General features: G+C 37.5%; 1 protein-coding gene across 11 annotated transcripts in view; it reads left to right on the plus strand.

The window, feature by feature from the left end:
- dgki (diacylglycerol kinase, iota) overlaps positions 1–26,803 on the plus strand; it is a 39,304-nt gene that overhangs the window by 10,652 nt on the left and 1,849 nt on the right. The window contains exons 2-30 of one of the 11 annotated variants that reach the window (XM_043236268.1): positions 7,708–7,816; positions 9,137–9,232; positions 9,630–9,704; positions 10,860–10,916; positions 11,052–11,120; positions 11,198–11,266; positions 11,354–11,470; positions 12,953–13,027; positions 13,196–13,291; positions 14,162–14,244; positions 15,753–15,813; positions 16,062–16,175; positions 16,992–17,117; positions 17,217–17,295; positions 18,011–18,066; positions 18,153–18,215; positions 18,320–18,393; positions 20,129–20,240; positions 21,046–21,245; positions 22,652–22,717; positions 23,800–23,900; positions 24,018–24,097; positions 24,261–24,305; positions 25,054–25,123; positions 25,203–25,243; positions 25,329–25,453; positions 25,555–25,580; positions 25,779–25,816; positions 25,953–26,073. In XM_043236268.1, the coding sequence (XP_043092203.1) occupies positions 7,708–7,816; positions 9,137–9,232; positions 9,630–9,704; positions 10,860–10,916; positions 11,052–11,120; positions 11,198–11,266; positions 11,354–11,470; positions 12,953–13,027; positions 13,196–13,291; positions 14,162–14,244; positions 15,753–15,813; positions 16,062–16,175; positions 16,992–17,117; positions 17,217–17,295; positions 18,011–18,066; positions 18,153–18,215; positions 18,320–18,393; positions 20,129–20,240; positions 21,046–21,245; positions 22,652–22,717; positions 23,800–23,900; positions 24,018–24,097; positions 24,261–24,305; positions 25,054–25,123; positions 25,203–25,243; positions 25,329–25,453; positions 25,555–25,580; positions 25,779–25,816; positions 25,953–26,073 (2,444 nt within the window). The remainder of the gene's footprint in view (positions 1–7,707; positions 7,817–9,136; positions 9,233–9,629; positions 9,705–10,859; positions 10,917–11,051; positions 11,121–11,197; positions 11,267–11,353; positions 11,471–12,952; positions 13,028–13,195; positions 13,292–14,161; positions 14,245–15,752; positions 15,814–16,061; positions 16,176–16,991; positions 17,118–17,216; positions 17,296–18,010; positions 18,067–18,152; positions 18,216–18,319; positions 18,394–20,128; positions 20,241–21,045; positions 21,246–22,651; positions 22,718–23,799; positions 23,901–24,017; positions 24,098–24,260; positions 24,306–25,053; positions 25,124–25,202; positions 25,244–25,328; positions 25,454–25,554; positions 25,581–25,778; positions 25,817–25,952; positions 26,074–26,803) is intronic. The other 10 variants (XM_043236269.1, XM_043236270.1, XM_043236272.1 and 7 more) reach the window with 10 other exon arrangements.

Raw genomic sequence — 26,803 nt, forward strand, 5'->3', positions numbered from 1 at the left:
CCTTTTTTTCGATGAAGATCCAAAACATTCCAGTATGTGTATCATTTTACCACGATTTTTGTTTACTAACAAGGAACATTTCAACACGCAAAGCCCTCATTGAGAGCATCTGTTTGTATTATTTGATCACTATTGCTTTAACAGATCATTTGATATAAGTAATAATATGGCTTTAACTTAAATCACAGCAGTGTCCATCTGGGTTAAAAAAGGACATAATATTAGGGGACTTTAGAGAACAGTACAAAAAAAACAGGAACAGTGAATATTTTGTTCAGAAAATGTACAAAAATCGAGTTCACTTTTATATCTTCAGTCAATTTATTGACTTAATTGCTTCAGTCTTTGAGAAATGAGAAATCACCTTTTTCTTTTGCCTTCTTGAGTCTTTCAGCGAGCTGAAGGAATGTAAAATGTGTGGCAGGAAGCTGGTGTCGCTACGCATGAGGATCTTTAACAGGAGAAAGTGTCAGAACGCAGGAGAGGCTGAAATGAATAGAGCGAGAGGCGATTACCCAGGAGCACTTGGATCCGCGTGAACGGCGCTCGCCAAAGCCAGACCGCCCACGGTCCCTGCACCCGCTGCTCTGCAAAAAAATCACTCTCTTAATCAGTATTTTTGTCTTGTTTTCCTGTAGAAATATCCAAACCTTCTTAAAAATACTTGAGAAGCAAAATTGCGTAAGATAATGAGACGAGAAGAGAAGAGACGAGCGGGAGTGAGAGGGGGATGAATGTAGGACAGAGGGATAGAGGGGGAGAGTGTCTTTGCTCCTGTAGTGAAGGACGAGGTGTATGTGGCCCACAGCAGCTGGTCTGCCGAAGTTTGACCCTGACGGAGAAGGAACGGGAGAAGGGTATGGAAAGAAAGGGAAGGAGAGAGAAAGAAGAGACTGAGATGAAGTAAGAGTTAAGGATGAAAATGAGAGGCTGTAGACCTGAGATCATCTTGAGAAAGATAAACGGAGACTGTTCTTTGATAACGTGCCCTATATATTTAGTAGAGGAAGAAAAGAGGGAGCTAGAGAACGATTGAGGAACAGATTGTCACATCGCCATGAGGAAAGGACACACACATGAGGGAAAGGCAGAGCAGAGAGAGGACAGACAGAACGACATGTGAGGGATGACAGTCATTAGTGGACTGTGGAGGGAAAGTGTGTGTCACAGCGTGGGGCTGGGTGGTGATGGATATAAATATCTGAGCTCTGTTGTTTGGGGAGTTAGAGCGGGAAAAGCCCAGGCTTCCTGTCTGACCGCTATACCAGCAGGATGGGAGTTCTGTTGCACATTTCTAAGCTCACGATGCATGTTGACTTTCAATGCTTTTATTGAAACACTATATATGAATATGGCATTTGCTAGCTAATGTATTTAAAGTGCCCCTTTTATGGATTTGTATTTTGGTTTTGGTAGTCCCCAACAATAGATTGACTGGTCAAAAATCACTTTCATTTTCTTATAATATACATACATTGCCTGATAAACTGCTCCAAAAGCAGCACTTAGTACCAAAAAATGAATTTGCATTATGATTCAGACCAAAGCGAAAACACCAACAAGTTGGTGGGCAGTATGCTAATGTTTCTTGTTGACGTCGACATGAAACGACTTGGGATTTCTTTTAAAAATTACTTGTTTCAGTGCTTTAGAGTAGACTCTTTCTTTTGAAAGACAATGACTTTGCAGGATGTCTTTATTCACTTAGAGCTGTGTTACACATTGCATGAAACAGTTTTAAAAAATCCATAACAGGGGCACTTTAAAGATTTAAAACTGTAGAAAGCTACCCCTTCTGTGACTTACATAAACACTCTTAGTTCGGTCAAACTGCTTGACAAATACACACAAATACTGTATAAATGCCTGCTGCCAGTGAACAGTTAGTCCGGATTTTCATCATGCATTTCCTACGCTGTTATCAGAAGGCGCGGAGTTAATTTAGCTGAAATAATAGCAAATCACTAAAGATGCGATGATCATTTATCAGTCAGTGAATCAGGCTTGCTGAGCTTTTCCATCATCAGCTCCACCGCAGATGTTATCCGGGTTTTTCGAGAGCGAAGGCGAGAAGGATGGCAGTAAAGTTTGTTCTGTATGTGCGAAAATGTCATGTGAAGTACCCAGTGCTAAATTCAGTGGGATTATTGTAGGAGACAGTGCCAGTGGAGAGCTCGAGAGAAAATTGAGATGCTTCAAGATAAAAATGTAGATATGCTTTAAATAATGTACAATTTCTCACTCTCGGTCCTTAGATGAAAACACACCCATATATATATATATAACTGGATCTGTCCACGGATATGTCCACCTACCTCTTACTTCCATTTCTTCCCCATGATCCGGTCACAAGTATGATGTATGTGCTGAGTTTGCGTATGTGTGTGTGTTTGTGTGTAGTTTTCCTGCCATTGTCAGCGGCTGTGTGTCAGGCTGCAGTGACAGAGCTCAGGGGCAAATGAGAGAAATGTGTCTCCATCCGGCACACACATGAACACATAGTCACAACAACAACATCACGGACACACACGTACGAAAAGGCAACCGGAGGGAATTCAGCCCCGACACGTTTAAACTGAGTGACTAATACTGTGAGCACATTTATTCAGGAAACATTAGTGCAATAGTTTAGAAACTGCATCCTTGCCTTGGGACACCGTAAACAGCCAAAGCTTGTAGGGCCAGAGAATGTTTAATCGTCTCCTGAATTAACATTGAAATCAGTCCTTTGCTTTCTCTGAAAACATTTTGAGGGAACCTTTGGGGTCACAGAAGGGGTCCTTGGATTAAAAAAAGTTTGGAAAACTATGCATTAGTAGATGCTTTTGTTCACAGTGACAACCTATGGATACCATTTTCCACTTAGTGGGACTAGAACAGAGGGTGGTTGATTTGAACCCACCAAGAAACAAGTTCCACAATCCCTCTAGGGATATGTAATTTATGTCCCAAATCTGACTCATATGCATAAGAGGATTCCTGCTTGCTGTAATTTGATAAACAGATAACAAGCCGTGTGCTAAAAATGAAGTGCTGATAATATGTTTTGTGATGTTCTTATCTAGAATGCTCTGTATTGCCTCTTGATATACTCTTGTGTTGTTCTGTTCGTCACACTGTTATCAGGACGCTGCTGGCTTCAGATAAAAGCTCGAAGATTGAATTAGCGCTAATCACCGATCTGCCCGAGATTTCTCTCAGGCTCGGGGTCTCGCGGGAGCTCTGCGTGTGCGTTGATTTTGTTACACTTATTACCTTTGGCACATCTTTCTCTCGCTTGTGTTTTTTCACCTCACAGTGCTGAGTCTTAGATCTTAATCTCTGGAGTGAGAGGGAGGCATGAGAAAAAGGTCTGTGTCAAGGACTTTCTTCTCTGATGAGAATGAGGAGAGGAAGAAGGATTGTGCTGCGGAGCACCAGTTGCCTTGAGGAAGTCGGTAATGGTAAGGCTCAGAGAAGCTGTCCTTCAAGAGCAGGGCCCCGCGGGCGGGAAGAATCACAGCGAGCACACTGACCCAGTTAGAGAGCTACAAGGAGGGATTGAGCAAAGCAGAAGTGGAGAGAAAAAAGAGAGAGTGACTAGATCAGAGACTCTTCCTGCAAGCAATTCCAACAGATTGATCTGTTACATAAATTGCGTGTAAAAACTGACCTTCCCGAAATTCAACAAAACTCTTTATAAACTTCTGATTTGACAGTTAAACTTTTGTATGTTAATGAATTCCAATCATTTGTAAATAGGACACTCGTGCATGCTCATTCACAATTGGCATACTCCCCCTATGTATTACAGCTATGCAAACTGTGTGTCCGTTAACACAGTGGTCCACTTTCTCCGGTTTGTCCCCAGTAAATGCAAAAAAGACTCATTGTCTTCTCATTATTTTGTTAGCATCACTTCTGTCAAGACATAGAAGATATTATTGTTCTATGTCTTGACACAAGTGATGCTATTGAGACCCTTTCAGCCTAATTTTCAAGAGAGAACTTGCTGGCGTACGTCACCCTCCAGGCACTATCTGAACAACTCAGATCTATGACTATTAGACTTTACATAATCAGACTACTCACAAAAAGCTTTGCATCATCCTCGTGTGAGGTCATCGAATTAAGTCACATCCTGTAGATTGCAACTTGCTTGTTCTGGCCAAAGCAGAGAGCCATGCATACTGATGGATCCCTGGATAAAGTGTCCCTTTGTAACAGGTTGCCCATAGATTGTCTTGCATAAGGTCAACTTGGGTTACATAATGGGCCTTAAAATAGCTCCAAGTGCTAGACGTGGGGCTGACCTTGTGGTTTGGTTCTCTGGGGGTAACGATGGCCGTGATGATTGTGAGAGATTCTTGTCTGTCTCTGGTGACAGGACAGGATCTGACACCCGTACACGCCTCCGGGTTCTCAGGTGTCCTCCATCAGGTCTCAGCTATCTGACGGCCTGATGATCTCAGCGCTACATGGGCAGCGGGAGGGTGTGTTAGGCGTGCTTCGGCTCTATCGGGCAGCCATGTGTAACAGTGATGTCAGCCTACCTTGCACCGGAGCCGCTTGCACAGCTTCAGATGCTGCGGTAGAAGAGGTAGGAAGCACCCCGAACATTAGGAAAGGAGGAAACAGGCTGAGAAGGAGAAATGGAAGGATGATCAGGGCCCAGAAGACAGTAGAGGAGAAGCGAATATGCGGGAAAGGGCGGAAGCAGAAGGTGACCTGGTACCACAGGCTTCTTGGCTACAGGTTAGTGACTGGTCTAGCAGCAGAACTCCACTCTTTTGCATCGTTTCTCACTGAGATCGAGAGTGGGCAGTGCGGAGAGATGATATCATAGCTGTGTACGTGGGTTGACACCTGACTTAAAGTGTGGAGGGAGTTTGCATCCCACACACGACTACAAAACCTAATTGGCCGAGACAATGGGAGCGGGGACAGAGATTATGATGCTGACAACAAGATTTAAGACTTAAATACACCAACGGTGGCGTGTGTTGGACTGTTGCCATGCCTACACAGGAGGGATGATATTACCGCAGGCTGTCGTGGGAGGGAGCGGCTGCTAGAATGAACACACATCCCCAGCGTAAACTCTGTCCATCCCTTCATGTCGGATAAACAGGAACCCGCACGGCAAATTAATACCGGCCGATGATAAATGTCACACACATGCACATCATCCTTCTGAAGCCAGACCTCTGTCAAAGCTGGTTTTAGTAGAACTAATTCCATTATGGCAGTCTCGCTGATTGCTCTTCCTGTCTGTTTCCACCGACTCTGGATGGCGTGTGGCGTATCCTTTATCTCAAATTGTGTTCCATTCGGCCTGTGCAGTGTGCACTCAGTTGATTACTTTCTAGTGAAATGCTCTGCTGTCTGCGACGTGGCACTGTGTTTACCCAGGACTGATTATACAGCCTAATGTATGGCGTGGACATCGTTGATTGATTTGCTTAATGCCATGGAATAATATTAAACAGAAATGTGTTACTCATTTACCTGACTGCAATGGGAAAGTTGACATGGAGGTCTCAACCTCTCTATATTAGCCTGTGGATTTTATCAGTTTAGTGCAATCACATCCACAGAGACATGTGACACTAATGGTTTAGCATTTAGGATGTTTTACGCTCATCATGCTGCAGGTTTCCTTTTGTCATAAATGGCTTTTTTCTGATGCATGTGTCATCAAATTCACATTATGTTGCTTGCATGTCATTCATAGGAGACTCACATTTACAGTCGTGGCCAAAATTATTAGAATAATAGTATTTTCACCAGGTAAAAATGGTTTTATTTCTTTTGATGTAGTGTGTCAGTAAGAAGTGTCAGTTTACATTTACAAACACATATTTTTCTATTAATTGTCCAGTGAGATTTGCACAAGGAGTCTCTCTAACTAAATCTGATCTGATCATCATCATCCAGTCTGTCTGGAGTGACATGAAGAAACAGAAGAAATGGAGACCAAAATCAGAATGTCTCTAAGAAAATACTAATAATCTAATAATTTGGCCACCACTGTATGTTTTACTTAAGTGTCCACTTTGAGGAGGAGATTGAGATCTTTTTTGAAATCCTTCAGAAGAATAATCTGACAGCTCAAGTCTTGTTTCGTCTCCAAATTGAGATGTTAAAGGCGACCAGGTTTAGATTATTCTTGCCTACACATGTGTGACATATTTGTTTATGTATATTTGTTGTCTTGTTCCTGGCATTCACCACAGTGGCATGTGACATGTTCCAACGCACATGTCATCCACCGGTGGCTCTATTTTTAGCTCGGAGGGTAAAGGTGCGTGATCCCGTGGCCCCAGCTCGCTTTACAAAAGAGCTCGTAACTGGACTCTCGCTTGTGTTCTTTCTGAACGGGATAATTTTAGATGAGGATTTGAAACTTTCAGCAGGGTGTCAGGTGTACGGCCCACCGTTTCCTTGTCCCTTGTTCTCTTCACCCCCTGCCTCCGTTGCTTGTGTTGCTAGTGTTTGTGTGTGTGTGTGTGTGTGTGTAAAATTATACACTGAGTGTTGGGTCACTTTCAACCTTTGCTTCAAAAGGGACGGCCATATGGTGCTGTGTGTTTACTATGTTAAATACTGATACTGGAGGAAGATTGGGTGGCAGCAGTTTTTGAGGAAGGAGCTTAGAGTTTTATCAAGTTTAATTTAATATGCACCTGAGCAATTGGAGATATGAAACATGCATGCTGCAAGTTCACTTTAGTAGCTGTAGGTTTTTAATGCATGTGTTAATGTACTTAAGAAATGTTTTGGCCATAGTATACTAATAACCTCCTTTAAAGGGGTCATGAACTGCCTCTGAGGTCCACATATAAATCAAGATTTTTACATCAAATAATATGTTATTTTCTGTCCTGTTTTTAACCCCCCTCATCAAAATGCTCTGTTTAAATAGGCGTGGCAGGATGTAGTCTCTGAAATAAATGCCCTTTGCTGTGATTGGCTAGCAGTTGTGATTAAAATTTGCATTCCATCAGCACCCGTAACCTTGTTGCATTGCTGCACTACGACCATCTTGAGTTCGAATCCCTGCTGGAGGATTCGAGTGGCTCTTTCCATCTCTTTAGCAGCTTCAATATAAATTGTTTTTAGACTAATGACAAAGAGGTCTCATTAACAGCATTATTTTGTAGTACAATGACCTCTTCTTATATGTCAAAAAAGGTAATTTTGGGTTCTCATTTCATGACGCCTGTGTGGGTCTTTTTCAAGAGCTGTATTTGTGTAAATATAAGTTTGAGTAGATCTTTCTGTGATTCTGGCATGGGATGATGACTAATTTTATGGAAGAATGACAGACAGAGGAAGTGATCACACGATACTGACTCATTCAAATCCCTTGCTGGGCCACAAGCACACACACATTGTGTCTAAGAACAGTCTTTGCTGATTTCATACCATATGAGGCAGAGGCTCTCTTTGCATGCAGGGAATTATGGGAACTTCCTGGCCAAGCAGACTGGTTAACAGATTGGTCTGGATCATTTTGATACTGGCACAAGGTAGACGGCCGTCTCCTGTTGTGTGTGTTTGTAGTGTGTCCCCGCTTTAGCTCCACAATGACTAGTCCTTTTATGTTCAACAGCAAGGAGCTTTAAGCCCAGATGTCAAAACCTTCCATCCAGCAAGGTCTCATTATTTTCTCTTGAATGCGTTTCTTCTTGGGCTGAAGCTATTTGTGGTCGTTCTGCTCCGCAGGAAAGCCATCTCACGGTCGGGCCTCCAGCATTTGGGTCCAGCCCACAGTCCCTTCCCTGCTCTGAGCAATGGACCGGCCAAGGAGCTTCGCAGCACAGTGGACTGGAGCGTAAGTGTTCTTCATCTGTATTTCACTTCCTTTGTCTGTCCAACTGTATGTCTAATCAGCTTTCCCATGAAATTACACTGGCAGTGCTGTGATGGTATCTTATGGTACCTCAATATAGACATTGCCTTGCAACCACCCAGAACACCCTTGCAACTACCTAACAACTGCCCAGAACTAGTGTTATTATTATTATTTTAATTAAAATTTTAATTAACATTTTTTTTGTAGTTGTGTTGTGCTTTTGACATTTTCATAAGAAATATTTCTATTATTCTTTATTTTTATTTCAGTTTTAGTTTGTATTTTTAGTACTTATGTACTATATTTTATTTCAGTTTCTTGCATTTAAATTTTCTTTCTAACATTTCTGTGTATTATTAATTAATATTAGATTTGGATTAGCTTTTATTAGGGCTGGGCAATATGCTGCATGGGATAATCATTCACATCTAGTCAGTAAAGTTGGAGCGGCAGTTAGTACAGAGAGCAGTAGATCACTGCTTTATTCACTGATTATTTTCCTTATGATATATAGTGTGAGTTTTGTAGATAATATGCAACATTCCCATTATTTTTGCACATATCATCAAGTTCGGACGGGTGGGCGCAGTTCATCGTGGGTGTGTCAGGCAAAGACTGTTGGCATGGCAAAAGAGAGACTGGTTAATCCAGGTGCTGTGTGTACAGATGGAGACTGCTGAGGGGGCGGAGCCCAGCAGGGCGCTTCCTGTGCGTCTTTGCTGGCCTTTCCTTCCCCGCTAGTTCCCGACGTGACCAGCGCAGCCATCAAACATTAATGTGCCTTGCTAGAGCTGCTAAGTGTGCGCCCGAGTCAGTGCTAATTGAAGCCTCACATAACAGTGCCATTGTTGCCATTTAAAGTATGTGTGGGTATGTGTGATACCATTACCTGAATAATTTTGTGCTTAAATGCTTCTTTACTTTGCGTAAGTTTAGCTTTATGCAATACAGATAGTTTCGAAGCAGCTTTACGGTAATAAACAACAATATAATGTCTTAAATTATAATTTGCTACATGCTAATCAGTAGCATTAAGGGTAAGTACCACTAAAGGACCAGCATAAACCAGCATCCCAGCTTTAAAACCCACCTATGTTGTTTTGGTTGAAGAGTGCATTAGCATGGAGGATGATCTTTTATATAAAAATGTATATGACCAATACATGCGACAACTATAGAGCACTGTTAGCTTTGAAGAGAATTACAAGTTTTACATTGCTTACACGAGATGTATGCGTCCTCCGAAAGAAACAAATGAAACAAACATGTGACTAAAAGCGCAAACCCTTTCCTTCGCAGGAGAACGCAGTGAACGGTGACCACGTGTGGCTGGAGACGAATTGCTCGGGCGATCTCTGCTACCTGGGCGAGGAGACATGCGTGGTCAAGATTGCAGTGAGTATAAACGCTTCCTGTATTTGCAGGTGAGCTGAAGGCAGAGAAGAGAGTGTCATTAGAGCGCTTTAGCAGTGACATTTTCTTTCATGAGATAATGCGAGGCTGGTGTGCGCTGAAAGGAAGAGGCAGCTATTAGTCTGAGAATGTACAGCAGGTAAAAGGATTTTGTTAGGCTTTTGTTAAAGCACGGCGCCACGCTCTGATGTTTTCAAGAGCCGTGGAAACTCTATTATTGCCACTTCAAGCGGTTGGCAAAATCCTTCCTTGCCTCGGAGGAAGCTTTTTACCGCTGAAGAGGAGAGCGTATTCCTCTTACAATAAGATGGATCGTAGATGAGTGCGTTTGCTCTGTGACAAATTGCTGTGTGTTTTGTGCTGTTCGGCTCTCTTTAAGAAGTCGGCTCCCCGGAGGAAGTGTGCGGCCTGTAAGATTGTGGTCCACACGGCGTGCATCGAGGAGCTGGACAAGGTGAGCGGAGGCAGAAATATCTCTGTAGTTGTCATGCACGTCATCGGTACGCCCTCCACAGATGAACGCTGACAAACAGACATCAGGAGGATGATGAAATGGGATGAGAGGGTATAATCTAGGCATTGGCGTTATGGTTTTTAGGATCAGGAGTTATTGGTTCCAGCTGTTGCAGTGTTCAGATATATTTCTCAGTACAATTGCATGAATATAGATGTGAAAGATTAACAGTATATAGCACAACATATATTGCCTTTCTGGAAATGCTGTAAATAATTTTACAGATTTAACTGTATATTAGAAATTATTTTGAATATATTTTTTTATATTTACAAAAAGTATTTATTTATTTGTTTATGTTAATATATTAGATTATAAATTAATTGTTATATATAATAAATTAATACTAATATTATATAATGTTATATAATATCATATTTTATATTTCAGTATATTATTCTTGATATTTTGTGAAAAATGACTTAGATTTTATCATGTGGTAATGTCTGTTTTTGTAATTCTTTTGATTAAATATATTAGATTTTTTTAGAATGATATCATACTTTAGAGATTACTAATTACTGTTTGTTTATATTTTTGTATAATGTAATATAATATAATAAAATGTAATATAATGTAATAATATTAATAATAGTGATCAGTGCTATTGCACTAATGAATGAATATCAAACTGAGTATATTAAAATGTATATTTTCTTGCTAGAAATGTAAAGGAAAAAATGGTTTATATTTTTATGACAATATGGTTACATCTGTTTGTGGATAGGATAAATATTGGAAATTATTTAGAATTACCTGATAGTTTAGAAATTCTATTTCTATTTATATATTTATATTTATTTAGTTTTTTTCGTTGTGTGTCTGTATTTACCATTTAAATTGTATTTTATCAATAATATATATTATAATAATATAATATAATATACAGTGTAATGAAGAATTGTTAATTATTTAGAACATTTTGATAGATATGATATTTAATTTTTTTAATTAACACTGTAGCAATAAGTCTGTATTTAATTTTTTATTGTATTTCATCAATTGTATAATATCATAAAATGCAATATAAATACAACGAGCTGCACCAATCAGAGCTTCTCAGTGTATTATAATTCTACTTTCATCTCCTTTCAGATCAACTTCCGCTGCAAACCTACCTTCAGAGAGGGCGGCTCTCGATGTCTTAGAGACGTGAGTCATCCTCATCGCCGCACGACTCTAAATCGTGCTGAAGATTGATGTATACTCATTGTGCTCCTTGTGCTGTGGCAGAATGAGCCCTTGTTGGCACGTTTACATGTGACCCGTTGTGTCTGTTTGCGACAGCAGAACGTTTTGAGGCACCACTGGGTCCATCGCCGGAGACAAGAGGGGAAGTGTCGTCAGTGCGGGAAAGTACGTCGCCCCTTCAGTGTCAATGCAAGAACTCGTATGCAAAGGTCTAATGCGTTTATCTTTGACGCTCGTTGCAGAGTTTCCCGCAGAAGTTCTTCCACAGCAAGGAGATCGTGGCCATCAGCTGCTCCTGGTGCAAGCAGGCGGTGAGTGTCGCATCTGTGTTTAACTCGCTGCTTTGTTTAACGCAGGCCTGTTTCATCTCTTTCTCTGTTTGTCTCTCCGTCCGTCAGTTTCATAACAAGGTCACGTGCTTCATGCTGCATCAGATCGAGGAGCCCTGTTCTCTAGGAGCTCACGCCGGGGTCATCGTACCCCCTTCCTGGATCATCAAAGTCAGAAAACCACAGGTACGTTCACTTTTTTCTGAGTTTATGTAAAGTCCTGCGGGAGATGCTAATGCAAGGCGACACTAGACTGCGTTTCGAAGCTGGGCTGTATGATCTTGTCTTCTGCACTCACTTACGCTGATCGGCTTCGGCTTAAATACGCTTTGATGCTGCGAGATTTGATATCAGTAGCAGTGTGTTTCATAAAACCCGTCTACATATTTTATATGGAGCTTCTTTCATTCTTTCATACACTGCAAAAATGACTTCTTACTCAGTATTTTTGTCTTGTTTTACAGTACAAATGTCTAAATGTTCTGAAATTAAGAAACATTTGCATGAGAAGCAGAATGACTTAAGATAGAAAGTCTTGTTTTCTTAATGATAATATTAACAGTAATAATATATATAATATAAATTCTGTAATATATATATATAATATAAATCCTGCCAATGGGGCAAAAAAAAATTAATTCAATTCAAACTTATTTTTCTTACCACTTTGACAGATTTTTAAGCAGAAATTTACTTCATTTTGGTATATTTTTAATAAACAAACTTCTTATCTTAAGTAAATGTATCTTGATTTAGTGTTTTATTGTAGTACTGAGATTATGTCCATTCTTGCAAAGTTTAAATTTAGAATTGCAAGTGTGAGATAAAAAGTTGCAATAACCTCTTAATTTTTTTTTATAAGATACAAAATCAGAAATCTGACATAAGACAGAATTGCTTGATATAAACGTTCAGTTGTGAGATATATCAAAAAAAAAAGCCATCATTTTAAAAAAAAATTTCTTGTGAAAAAATGTTAGACTAAGAATTATTTCCAGTGGAAATCACGACAAAAATACTTGGTGTAAAAACAAAACAAAACATTTTGCAATGTAAACTTTTAACATCACAGTTTATCTGTTGCCAGAATTGAATTCAAAACCTGACCCATCGTATTGGTGGATATATGCATATGATTGGTGGATATATGCATCGATGGGGCAGGTTTTTGAAACGCGGCATTGAACTGCTGCTTTCAATTCAGGAGTTGCTCAAAGGGAAGTTCCTTGCTTTTATTCAAAGTTTTTTTGGAATAGTTCAACCAAGGAATTTTTTTTATTATTTTCTCATCTTCATGTCATTCTGAACCAATATGACTTTTTATTCTTCAATATAAAATATGTTTTGCAGTATGCTTACTTTTCCATACAATATCAATGAGTCAGTTTTGGTGTTTTCTTCATTGTATGACTTCAGAAGATGTTTTATCCTTGCAGTTGGACAGCTGTCAGGGTTTGCTTTAGTTGCCAAAGAGAAGTATTTACAGCTGGATTCTTCATCAACAGGTTCAGAGGAACATGGGAGTGTTTTCCTTTTTGGATGAACTTTTCCTTAAATTGAAAACCAAACATTTCTAGTAATGATTGTTAAACTTGAACTAAACCTAGTCTTGCTGGAGTTAGTTCTGGTATGTGTTGGCTTAGTCAGCGTCTCTCTCCTGTGTCCCAGAGCTCATTTAAAAACTCCACTCGACGGAAAAAACGGACGTCGTTCAAAAGAAGAGCCAGCAAAAAGGGGACAGATGTGAGTAGAGTCCTGTCCAGTCCCTCCTTTTAAATGATATTTTCTGAGGGCTTTCTTCCCTTAACTCCTGCTCGGTGATCATCTGTCCTCAGCTCACAGTGGAGTGTGTGTGTGTGTGTGTGTGTTCTAATGTGCGTCTGTTGAAGTATAACGGTGTGACTTCTGCAGGAATCGAAGTGGCGTCCGTTCATGCTGAAGCCGCTTCCCTCTCCGCTGATGAAACCAGTGCTGGTGTTCGTCAACCCCAAGAGCGGCGGGAACCAGGTGAACCAACAGAGGAATAATGCACGGCTGTTAAAGAGCAATAAACCCTGAGAGGGTCATAACCACTGAACGACTGCTTAATATGCGACTGCGTAGCGTAAATATTTCATTAAAACATAAATGGATGCATTACATAAACAATTTCAGATGACATCAATACTTCATGTGCATTTGTTTTATTGTTGTGGGAAGAGAGTTAAACGAGATCTATGTCTGTTCACCTCTCTCTCATTTAATCTGTCCATCCATCCATCCTTCTGTCTGATCTATCTATCTATCTATCTATCTATCTATCTATCTATCTATCTATCTATCTATCTATCCTTCTCTCCCCTGGGCCGTCTGGGACAGGAGATCTTTCTGCGTGGGTTTCCTCCCACATCATAAAAGCACTTTTTCATTCTTGCGATTTGCTTTTTGTACGTTCAGGCAACCGATTATGCACGTTTGTCTGTGGTTTCCTACATTTTCAGTTGCTAATATCAGTTGCTCAAAATGTATGTAGTTGTCTGTGTCATAGTCGTACCCCTCAAAACATCTAGTTCGTCGGATAAGCCATTAGGAGTTGATCTGTCAATCATATATTTTCTGAAATGGCTCAAAGGTGCATCTCACGTTGGGAGATTGACCATATCCTTAACACTTCAAACATTTTGAAAAACGTTTCTTTTAATAAATGTCCCACAGTAATAACGCTATTTCAGCACCGTAACTGTCATCCAAACTGTCCCCAGATAAAGAGTTAGTGTATGGATTGACCGGTTCTCTCCATGAATATAGCCTTAGATGCATTAATGGTGTAAAGAAGGAAACAAACATCTCTGCCGTTGTCTCTGACTGTCTTTCTGCTGTTCTGTCTGTGGTTCTCAGGGGACGAAGCTGCTGCAGATGTTCATGTGGATCCTGAACCCTCGGCAGGTGTTCGATTTGTCTCAGGGAGGGCCCAGAGAAGCGTGAGTCTCTCTTTCATTAGATTTCAGATCGCCTCTCCCTCCCTTAATGCGCTTTAACCCACCATTTCTTTGTCCCGACCACATTAATTATGTAGTCGTGGGATCTCAGCAGTGCTGTGTTGTGTGAGAGAGTTCAGTGTTCTAGAAGCTTCTCTCCCCGCTGCCCACCGCCTCAGTAATTGAGCCGTGAGGCAGCAAAGCACAGGCCATGGGCTCTGATGGGCTCTACCGCTGACAGAGAGAGAGAGAGAGTATTAAGATGGGAGGGCAGACACAGCTGGGCGGCTGGAGGGCTTTTCTTCAGAGCTGTCTGACAGAGCTGTGATTAAACTCCTTCTATTTAAACAGAAAACCAACATACACACACATGCAGCGGCCCCCAAACCAGTTAATCCACGCTTAAAAATGGCAATGCAATTTTGAGAAAATGAAGAAAAAAACCCCCCGAAATGTCATTTATTTTAAAGAAAAACATTTTTCATGCCAAACGGTCTCCGAATTGATTGTTTTATTAGGTTTTACACGATGAACGGACCTTTAAAATTGGTAACGTTTTACAAAAAGGTTCCGTTTGTTAACTATATTCAATGCATTAACTTGCTATGTGTGCTATAGGTGTTTATTTTCTTAAGTTAGTTAATAAAACTGTAGATGTTCATGTTAGCTCATGATAGGTACATCAATCAATCAATCAATCATTTTTATTTATATAGCGCTTTTAACAACACAGGTTGCATCAAAGCACATAACATCAATAGATACGATTTTTGATTTTAATAATGTTAATAACCTTATTGTAAAGCATTGCCACAAAGGGCTCTATCGAAAGCATTTATTAAGCTTAGTTTCAAAATTTACTTGTACATTTTAAGCTATATCTGTCAATATTATTTAATAGACCCATGTTAACAGACAAATACAAATGAATACTGTAACAAATGTATTGCTCATTGTTAGTTGCATTATGTATTTTTAATAATAGTACCTACTTTACATTAACGTTAAGCTAGTTAGTATTAGTTATTACATAGAGTACTGATGATAAATAATTTTACTAGTGATAAATACATTGCATTTATCAATCTAGGTTAATTATTAAATATTGTTGTTCATTATTCCTATTCTTTCATAATACATGCTTGCACAATCTGAAATGTTAAATGTACTGATGTATAAATAAAAATTGACATAACATTTAGAAAAAGTATTGTGCGTTGTTAGTTCGTGATGCCTAATGTGTTAATTAATGATAACAAGTTAAAATGTGTCGTAAACGGCTAATCAATACACAATGGCTTTGAAATGTTGAGTTAGTTTTGATAAAATACTCCAATTCAGCGTGATTACGCTTTAAAATGTGCCTTGAGTGTCCAAATACTGTTCAGGGTCTTTAAACAGCCCTTGTGTTTGGATTTGTCACGTTAAATGGAGTACTCTGTTAATTAGCATGCTAATTGCTTGCCGGCGCATCAGTAACACGCTTCACTGTTGTTCCCTCGCTCCGTCAGGCTGGAGTTATACAGAAAAGTGCCAAATCTTCGCATCCTTGCCTGTGGAGGAGATGGAACGGTAAGCTGCAGCGCATGTTGACGTGCTCAGGGATGAAATTTGGAGATTTTGGATGCACCCCCCTCTGGTGACAAACGCGTGGAACGACAACAAACGCACAGTGACAAAACACTGGAATTAGCTAATGGTGGCTCTGCGCTTCGCAGTGTCACGCTTTCTTGTGGCTCACGTCAGATCAGCCTTGGATTTCCTGAGCGCTTTTGTCGTTTCTGACCTCGGGTTTGAGTGGTTTGTCCTCTTTTGTCAAGGTGGGCTGGATTCTCTCAGCCTTAGATGAACTACAGATGAACCCACAACCTCCTGTTGCTGTGCTTCCTCTTGGTACAGGAAATGACCTTGCCAGGACACTGAACTGGGGAGGGGTGAGTCAACTTCTCTTAAATCATCATAAATAATTTTATACCCTGATGATATAGCTGTGATTGTGCTGCAAGTGAGGCACTAGTGAAAATATCTCTAAATTGTGTCTAAAAAATTTGTCTTTCTCAATTGCTTCGCTCAAAACGTATTTAAAATAAAATTGAGAATTAAGCCAAAGTAAATGAGGAAAAACTCTAAAAACATTAAAATATTTTTGTAAAATAATTAATTTAAAATTTGAATGTAAGCTTTAATTTAATAATTAATGTCTAAATACAAAAAAAACTAAAAATCTTAAAAACCTAATTTGTTGTAAATATCTTAATATTTATGAAAATGTTTTTATGCTCTTTTAAAATGTCTTAAATATTTCGAGATAAATATGTTCTGAGTATGTTTAAAAATCTAAATATTTAAAAAAAAATACATTCATTTTTAATAGTCTAAAATTGAATAAAATATATGGCTAAATGTTGGTATATCTAAATATTTTTATTTATTAAAAATATATATTTTTATGTCTTAATATCTACAAAAAGGTTTATGTTTTTTTTAATTAAAACAACACAATTCAAATTCATATTACGTATGTAAAGTTTGCTGCAGAATTATCAATGGGCTGCTGTGATTGGCCGATCACAGCTGATAAATGCTGCTCATTATTTGTCTGGAGAAGCACTGTCTGTGCAATCTGGAGTCTCCCAGGTTTTTTTCCCCATGCCTCAATCCGAGGTCTGTTATTATCAATGAAGTGGATGCAACGACCTAATCGATTCTTTTGATGTCAGGTATGTGATGTTTGTTTTGTGACGTTTCAGGGTTACACGGACGAGCCGGTGTCAAAGGTCTTGTGTCACGTGGAGGACGGGACGGTGGTGCAGCTGGACCGCTGGAATCTGCAGCTGGAGCGCGTGTCCGTTCAGACCGAGGAGGGAACGCAGAAGGTGAGCGCTGCTTCATACTGACACACTGAGACTGGGTGACGTTTATATACTCTGCTGATGTGTTTCTCTCTGTGTGTGTGTGTGTGTGTGTGTTCTCAGCTTCCTCTAAACGTGTTCAATAACTACTTCAGCCTCGGCTTTGATGCTCACGTCACCTTGGAGTTCCACGAGTCCAGAGGTCAGAGGACGGAGACCGCAGCTTGCACTACTTATATAAATAAAATAAAAGTTCTGATATTCTTCTATGTATTTTAGTTCTAAATATAAAAATAGATATGTCAACATCCAAATTAAAAAAGTGTTCATATTTTAGTCTTAATGCCTTCAGATTTTAGATAAAAAAAAAAACATGATTTAATTATTATTTATTATTATTTAAAAATATATCTTAACATTTAAAATAATGTTTTTTTACAAGACACCTAAATATTAATACTATAGTCTTAATGCTGTCATTTTTTTGTAAATATTATAAAATACATTTTAATATTATATAACAATTATATATATAAAAATGATATACATGAAATATTGTCTTAATATTTTTATGACACGTGTCTTAATGATTTAGTCCTATCTATGTCTTAATATTTTAAACAACTATCTTAAAAATCTAAAAATAAGCTTGTCTTTTACTGAATATGACTTTAATATGTGCTTAATTAGCATTAATAAATGCCTAATATTCTAGTAAAATGCATTCTAAAAAGCAACTAATATGTATTTTAGGTAGGTGCAATAGATACAATAAACTTTTTGCAATATATTTTATGATTATTATGATTGGTTAACTACTTATAAGTTGAAGTACATTTGAAATGATTTCTTGTCTTTAAGAAAATGCACGCGTTCTTTGTTTCAGTCCTAATCGTTTTCATTGTGTTCCTTCACAGAAGCCAATCCCGAGAAATTCAACAGTCGCTTCCGTAACAAGATGTTCTATGCAGGGGTAGGCCGAGTGCTCTTCTGTCTGACGGACTGAGTGAGTGTGTGTGTGTGTGCGTGTGTGTGTGACGTGTAGTTTTGTCCCCTCAGGCGGCCTTCTCTGACTTCCTCCAGCGGAGCTCCAGGGACCTGTCCAAGCACGTCAGGGTGGTGGTGAGTAAGAAACCGTGCTTTGACAGGACCTGTCCTCTCATGCTAACTTTACCCTTGTTCACCTGATCTTCTTCTTTGTAATTATTTTCTCTCTTTATTGGCAGTGTGACGGTACGGATCTCACACCCAAGATCCAGGAGCTGAAGTTTCAGTGCATCGTCTTCTTGAATATACCCAGGTGCGCGCAAAAATAAGGCTCGAGCTCAGGGAAATGTGCCGTTTATGTCCGTTTTTAATCATAGATTCTGGTAGCATCTCTCCGTTAGTAATAAAACACACACACACACACACAGATATAATTATTTTAATGCAGGGTAGACAGGAACAAGCGATAATACGAGAAATCCAGTGCGTAACAGGCAGAAGGTCAGAGGCAGGCAGATATCAATCACAGAGTAAAACAGGACACGGGCCGGCAGAAAACAAACACGGGGTCGCTGTCAAACGATTAATTACATCCATAAGTTTTTATTTACATAATATATGTATGTGTACTGTGTATATTTATGCATATATAAATATAAGTATATAAATATAAGTATTATTTATCCATTTTAAATATTTAAAAATTAAATGTTTTTAAAAATACATTCCATAGTTTAAGCATATTTGGATAATAAAAATATTGAAGTATTTTATGTTTATTAATATTACATATTGTTTCATATTTAGTTATTTTAAATTATATATATATATATATATATATATATATATATATATATATATATATATATTAGTTTTTATTTAAACATATTTAGATATTTAAAAAGGAATTCACAAGGCAGATCTAATATTTAAAATATTTTATATATGTAAAAATATTTTTATAAAGCATTTTTTATTAAACTATGTTACCTAGATTTGCCATTTACTAAAATAATATTAGCATTTCCTTTCACTGTGAATTTGTCTAGTTTTAACATTGCATTTAACTCAAATTTAAATGCATGATCATATATATAACTTAAATCTATTATTATTATCATATATTTTCTATTACTTGAGCTGGATAGGTATGTTGAATATGTCAATGAGGATAGCAACATGATAAATTAGATCAAGTTTAAATGCATTACACAGAGAATACATTGTGCTTATATTGCATAGATATTCTGAGTTTTAAGTATACAACTAAAAAAATACGACAGCTCTCTTTGAAAACATGTTTTTTCATCAAGTCTGGTACACTGGAAATGTGTTTGGGTCGAAGGTCAGTGCAAAACCGCTAATAACGGCTTTAGCAAACACATTATTTGTGTACTTAGTGCCAAGAATAAAACTGTACAAATAATTACTGTGAAGTTTTTCTCATAAAACTGTTAAAACGTTGAACGTGAAAAGGTCAGTTCTAATAAGGGTGGCTATAATGAAGTGCTGATGAAGAGAAACTTCTGACTTATGTGATGTCACTTCCTCAAATATGATTTCAGAAAGATCAAGTTAAAGTTTAAACTATATAAGAAGGGAAATGTCACAAAATAATAGGGCTGGATGTGGGAAAAAATGATTCAGCATTTGCTCGGAAGCTACATAAAATATCAAAAGTACTTGCACCGAAGCGCTGTATGTTACAGCATTTGTTTAAAATGTATTAAATGTAATTATGAAAAATATATACTGTGTATATATATATATATATATATATATATATATATATATATATATATATATATATATATATATATATATATATATTTAAAACATTTGCATTACACATTGATCATATATATATATATATATATATATATATATATATATATATATATATTTAAATAATGTCAAAAAGTTCAATAACGTTAATTCTGTCAGTAGTAAGCTGTGAGGACCCAAATGTCACGTTTCCTCACTGTCAGGTTTTATGTTCAGTCCGGTTCTGACCCGAGCTCAGTTTTTCCTCACTCTGCTGTCTGTAGGTACTGTGCAGGTACCATGCCGTGGGGGAACACGGGAGACCACCGGGACTTTGAGCCTCAGAGGCACGACGACGGCTGCATCGAGGTGATCGGCTTCACCATGGCCTCGCTGGTGAGCCCCTTGGCTACTTCTTTAGCAACTTATCACACTACCCTAGCGACTCTTTCTTTCCAAAGCGTCTAGCAAAAAACTTATTTGGCAAGTTTTAACAACTTCTGATAAATGACTCGAACGATGAAAAGGCACGCAATATCTAAATGACAGCCAAAGCAGTGCACACATCACGTGAAATAAGTTATCTGCTTATATAAGTTATATCCTTAATATTAATATAGTAGATTGTGTCCTATTTCTTAGCACACTTACTACTAATACACTGCTTTAAAAAACTACAATAGTTTGGGATGTGTAGTTTATTAGCTAATAAAAAAAGAAATAATTTAAATGCTTCCAATGTGTTCAATAATAATTTAGTGTTGCATTTAAAAAATAATTTTGCTTATATCTATTTTAATATCATATTTAGCATTTTTTTGTGCTGTGAAACAATTAATCACATCCGAAAAAAGGTTTTTGATTACATAATAAATATACACAGCAAACACACATTAAGTTTTTATATTAAATATATTTATATATGATATCAATTATATGACTATAAATATATGCATCTAAATATTTTCAATATACATACACATAAATAATAAATACGTGCAGTACACACTCATATATTATGTACACAAAAACTTATTTTGGACGCGATCAATTAAAAACAAATCTAAATGAATGTATATAAAACTTTTTTTTGCTGTGATTTAATGTAGTGACACATTTTTGCTTCATAACTACGCAATGATGTCTGACATCACAACATCATTTAGCAACCAATCAGTGTGTGTGTCGTCTTCTCCTCAAGGCGGCGCTGCAGGTGGGAGGTCACGGCGAGCGGCTGCATCAGTGCAGGGAGGTGGTCCTCAGCACCTTCAAGACCCTGCCGGTGCAGGTGGACGGGGAGCCATGCCGCCTCGCGCCCTCCACGCTCCGCATCTCTCTGAGGAACCAGGCCAACATGGTGCAGAAGAGCAAGAGACGCACGTCTGTGCCGCTGCTCAACGAGTGAGTCCCGGCTCCTCAGTCTGCCGTTTCATAGATTTAGAGAGTTGTTCTTGTTTTGCTGCGTGCGCTCTTACTCCTCCACTGCTGTGAGGGTCTGCAGGGGTCCTGTCTCTGCTATTAGTTATGTTTTTATGGTTTTCCAAAAAAAAAAGAGAATAAATACGTGTGACCCTGGAGCACAAAAGCTGTCATACGTAGCACGGGTATATTTGTAGCAACAATACGTTGTATGGGTAAAAGGATTGATTTTTTTTTTGCCAGAAATCACTACTATCATTTTTACTGTAAGTAAAGATCATTTTCCATGAAGATATTTAGTAAATTTCCTACCATAAATATAACAAAACTTAATTGGTGATCAGCAATATATATTGCTAAGAACTTACTAAGAACTGATTTTTTTTTTCAATATTTAGATTCCATATTTTCAAATAGTCCTATCCTAATAAACCATACATCAATGGAACACTTATTTAAAATAATAATTAAAAAGCTTGGGGTCGATAAGATCATTTCTTATTTAAAGAAAAGACTGCATACAATACAATAAAAAATAAAGAGTTTTGTAAAATATATTATTACAGTTTTGAATAACTTTCTTCTATCTGAATATAATTTTAAAATGTAATTTATTTCTGTGATCAAATCTGAATTTTCATCATTATTACTCCAGTGCCACACGATCCTTCAGAAATAATATTAATATGCTGCTTTGCTGCTCAAGAAACATTTGTTGTTTTGATTATGATTACTAGTAGGTATATTATTATTATTACAAAAAATAATATACCAAACATATTTAATTTGTAGCAACAAAAAATGTGTTTGTGTGTGTAGGTGTGTCTATTTTTTAGTAGCACATATAAATTCACACACATACAGTATATATTTTGAAAATATGTGCATGTATTTACATGTTTATATTGCTATAATTTATATTATATTATAAATATATTTAATATATAAACATAACATATTTTGTCCTAAATATATACATGCATGGGCGTGAATTTATATATGCATAATAAATAAACTCAGTACACACACATATATCATGCAAGCAAAAAAAGTGATTTAATCATTTGACAGCACTACTAAATACGTTTTAATTCAAACAATGGTGCATTTAAAAAAGCACACACACACACACACACACACACACACACAGAGAGATGTTAGTGTGTGTAACTAACAGTCTAACAGTGTGTGTGCTTGATCTAATCTACATGTGCTGGTTCTGCTTTCTGTGCTGCTCTCAGTGGGCTTTTCTTTCTTTTTCTTTCTTTGTCTTAATTACCGGCCGCCCTTCACGCGTGTGTCTGTCACCTCTCCGTCTCTCTGTCTCTGTCTCTGTGTCTCTGTGCTGACTGGCTTGGCTGTGCTGTTCCCGTGTGGCTGCTCTGAAGCAGCATTCAGAAAGTGTGCGCAGCCGACCTGCGCCGCCTCTCTGCTCCCCCAGACTCCTTCTCTGTGTAAGTACACACACACACACACACGCACACACACACGGTGTGTATCTGTGTGAGTCGAGGGCCCTCACTCATGAGTGTTTGTCTTTTACACTCGGCTCACAGTTCATCTTAAAATCAACATGAAATGAAAAACAATATAATAGTTTCTGCTCTTATTTTACACCAATCAGACGAAGAAATGCTTTGTATTTATAATCAGAGTTAATATAATATAAATTGAATATAGAATTTATATTTATATTTTATTTAAATAGTTCGGTTATAGATAGATAGATTATGCATATATAATATAAAGTAATATTATGAATTTATTTATACAGTTTACACTAAAATAAAATGATATAGGTCTATTTTTTGTTCTTGTCGATATTTATTTGTCATTTATTATTGTTTACATTTCATAATAATACTTTTTATATAATTATAATATTATATTAATTATTTCATTATAAATATTTGACTATATGTTTTTATTTTTATAATTTGTAATTTTTAATATTTGTAAATTAAAAAAAAAAAAAACAACAAGGATTTTTAATTATTCTTGTTTAATTAAAACAATGTTTTCAAATATTGCAATAAAATAAATAGAAATAGCAGCAGTTTTTATAATCTTTATTTTATGTTTATTTAATTGACTTTTTGTCTATATCTGCATTATTAATTATATGGAATGCACAGCTGTTTTTGGATGCTTTTCTAAAATATTGCATATAGGAAACGCAATAAACTAATTTGTTAATGTATTAAAGGTCACAGAAATAATAGTAAAAAGTGATTAATGTGCATATGTAATGATTCTGAGTCAATCATGTTGATTTGGGAAAAAGATGACAGATTTGGTCTAAAAAGACCAAATGGCCACCAAAAGCATTTTTATCTGTCTTTATGTGAAGCTCATTTTCACTCCTCTTGTCATTGTTTGAGATTATTGAGATATTACGTTTTCATCGTTATTCGTTATGAACCGGTATCATTCATGTAGTTCCTGTGAGCACTATCAGCAAGCAGAAGATAAAGCTGAGAGCATGCCTGCTCCACCTCCACCTTTTGTCTCACTGGTTGTCGTCTGCGTCCCGCAGCCCTCACGCCGTCCCCGAGCGTCTGCGTCTGCGTGTGAACCGCATCGGCCTGCAGGAGTACGAGAGCATGCAGTTCGACAAGGAGCGTCTGCGGGACATCTGTAAGCCAATCAGAAAACTGCCCGTCATTCATGTTATTATGCAGTGCTGCTGTAGAACAGGTGAATAGGATGTGTGTGTGTGTGTGTGTGTGTGTGTGTGTGTGCGCGCTCACTCAGCGACTCCTGTTGGCATCGTGGTGGTGAGAGGAGACTGTGATCTGGAAACCTGTCGATTGTACATTGACAGACTGCAGGAGGTGAGCGCTTCCCATGATGCTCCTGTCACACTGATTTCATTGAGCACCGAATCAATACGATACGAATACGCTGCTGGTGCTTACAGCTGAATTTTGTTTGTCATTCTGTAGTGTTTAATTATTTCAAGGTTGATATTTTGTTATAACTTTATGCGTCTGGCAGGATCTGCATCAGGCGCCCTCTACCGGACACAGAGTACACTACCAGGTGAAGACCTCCATGCAATTGGACAGAATTAACAAATAGTTTTGGCTAAATATTACCATATTTACTATTAAAATAATTAGTACCAGCGATAAAATATATTTTAAGAACCACAGCATGATCAAACGATTTATAAAAATTAATATACACATTACCTGAATTTATACATTTTGTAATAACTTAATAAAATATATATATTCAAAATATTTTAATTATTTTATTTTGTAATAACTGTAAATATAAAAATGTTAAAATATTCACACCTGAATTTTAAAAGAATATAACATTTTGTAAATATTTAAAATCTCAAATATTTAAAGTCTCATATTTCATATTACATATTTCCATTTTGGAATGATTAGATAATAGTAAAAAATATTTAAAACAGTAAATATATATTTTAAATATATATTAGAAAAAGTTGAAATATATTATTAAATGATAACCCGATAAAATAAATATTTTACATATTCTCATCAGTATTTAAAAATGTCAATTTTGGAATGATAACGTAATAATACAAAACATACACATAGGAATTTAAATCATTTAATTTTGTAATGATAACTTAATAAAATAAACATTTAAAATATATGTCAGTATTTAATTATTTCAGGTTTGTAATGATCCCACAATAATAAAATACATTTACAACAGAATTGAAATCATTTGCTTTGTAATGATAACAATGAATAGAAAAATGTAACATATTTACACCGGATTTTAATAAAGTTTTTGATGGTTGTGTCAGGATGAGTGCACAGGTCTGCCCCGGCCCAGTTCTGCACACAGACTCTCACCAAACTGGAGCTTTCTCGACTGTGAGTCACTTCACCTGTACTGAACTTCACTGTGTCAGAAAACACTCTGCAGTAATTCACCCGCTTATTCTGTTTCCAGCAACATCAGCTGACCGCTTCTATCGCATAGACAAAGCTCAGGTATTACGACCATACCATATGCCTTATAAAAAAAATGAATGCCAGCAGGAAGCATAATCTGTGCGTAATGTGTGCGTGTGAACAGGAGCACCTGCACTTTGTGACCGAGATATGCCAGGATGAGGTTTTCATCCTGGACCACGAGGCCCCAGCGGTGAGCCAGGTCCGGGCCCCAGGGATGCCAGACGTGGTGGTGGAGCCCAGTTCTGGGTGAGACTCATCCATACCTTCTTTGTTCCCGACAGGTTTATAGCTCGCCGATTGCTCAACGAAACGTATCTTTTATTATTTCTCTGGCTTTCTTATTGCAGGGTTCCCCTGACCTCAGACGAACAAGGTAAAGTACAAACATGGATATTTCTCTGAAGCGGTGACAAGTCTGGACTGATTAGAAATGCCTGTCAGAGGTCATGTGACAAAGCAAAGTCATCGACCTTAGAAATTCCCACATGTCATGCTTTTCTTTGGATACTTGCTAGCTCACGCGTCACCATTACTTATCGTTTTAACTGAATCTCAATGGCTTTCCTGACAGCTCTCCTGTCGGCTGCTGTCAAAGGAGACGTCGAGGCGGTAAGATTTGTTACGTCTCCTTATTGCGTGAGTTTAGAAAAGTGGAATGTGTTTTGGAGAAGCGACTGGGCAGGGTGGAGCACAAAGCACATGCTCAGCGTGACTGAAAGCAGTAACTCTGTCCGTCGTGTCTCAGGTGTCGGGCTGCTGCTCGGCTGGAGTCAGCCTGCTGGTGCGGGACTCTACGGGCTGCACCGCGCTGCACCTGGCCGCCCAAACCGGCCACACGGAGATCGTGAGGTTTATTCTGGAGAACGGTGAGTAAGGGACGAGCCCATAGGCACACACACTCCTGTGTTTGAGTTCAAAGTCTCTTTGTCATATGCTCAGCTGGGACAGAAGGGAAAATTCGGAGCGTGAGTTGCAATCCAGTGGCTAACCAAAACCAAAAGCAGCTAAGAGCAAAGAACGGTTTCTAAATATGCTGTTTCCCCAAAATACAAATCAAATCAAATCAAAATAAAGAAATAAAAACACAATTCAAGTGTGATCGATAATCAAATCCCATCAGATAAAACGTATGTGTTTTATATTACATGCATATTTACAAAAATATTTTGGGTTTTGGGTTTTAAATTAGATGTCCGAATACGCTTTGGTGCATAAAACGAAATATAAAATATTGTTTTATATGCATATGTAAAAATCCAATTATGTTTTTAAAGTTTAAATGCTTCTAAATGTCACGTTGCATTTTTAAATGTCTTAAATGTCCAAATACATCACACGCGTTTTTAAATGCCAAGCGATATTTCTAAATGTCCTAAATGTCAAAGTGCTTAAGAAATCAGATCGAATTAATTCCGTATTTTAATAATCGTTTATTTTATAATTATTTGATTTTTTAAAAACGTTTGTGACATAATACTGGAGACATAAATTATTAAAATACATTTTTATTTTATATTTTATCTATTACTTTTTATGTTTTAAATCATATATATATATGTGTGTGTGTGTGTATTATTGCTGTCATACAATGGCGAT

This window comes from Puntigrus tetrazona, chromosome 4 (genome assembly GCF_018831695.1).
Source record: "Puntigrus tetrazona isolate hp1 chromosome 4, ASM1883169v1, whole genome shotgun sequence".
Lineage (NCBI taxonomy): Eukaryota > Metazoa > Chordata > Actinopteri > Cypriniformes > Cyprinidae > Puntigrus > Puntigrus tetrazona.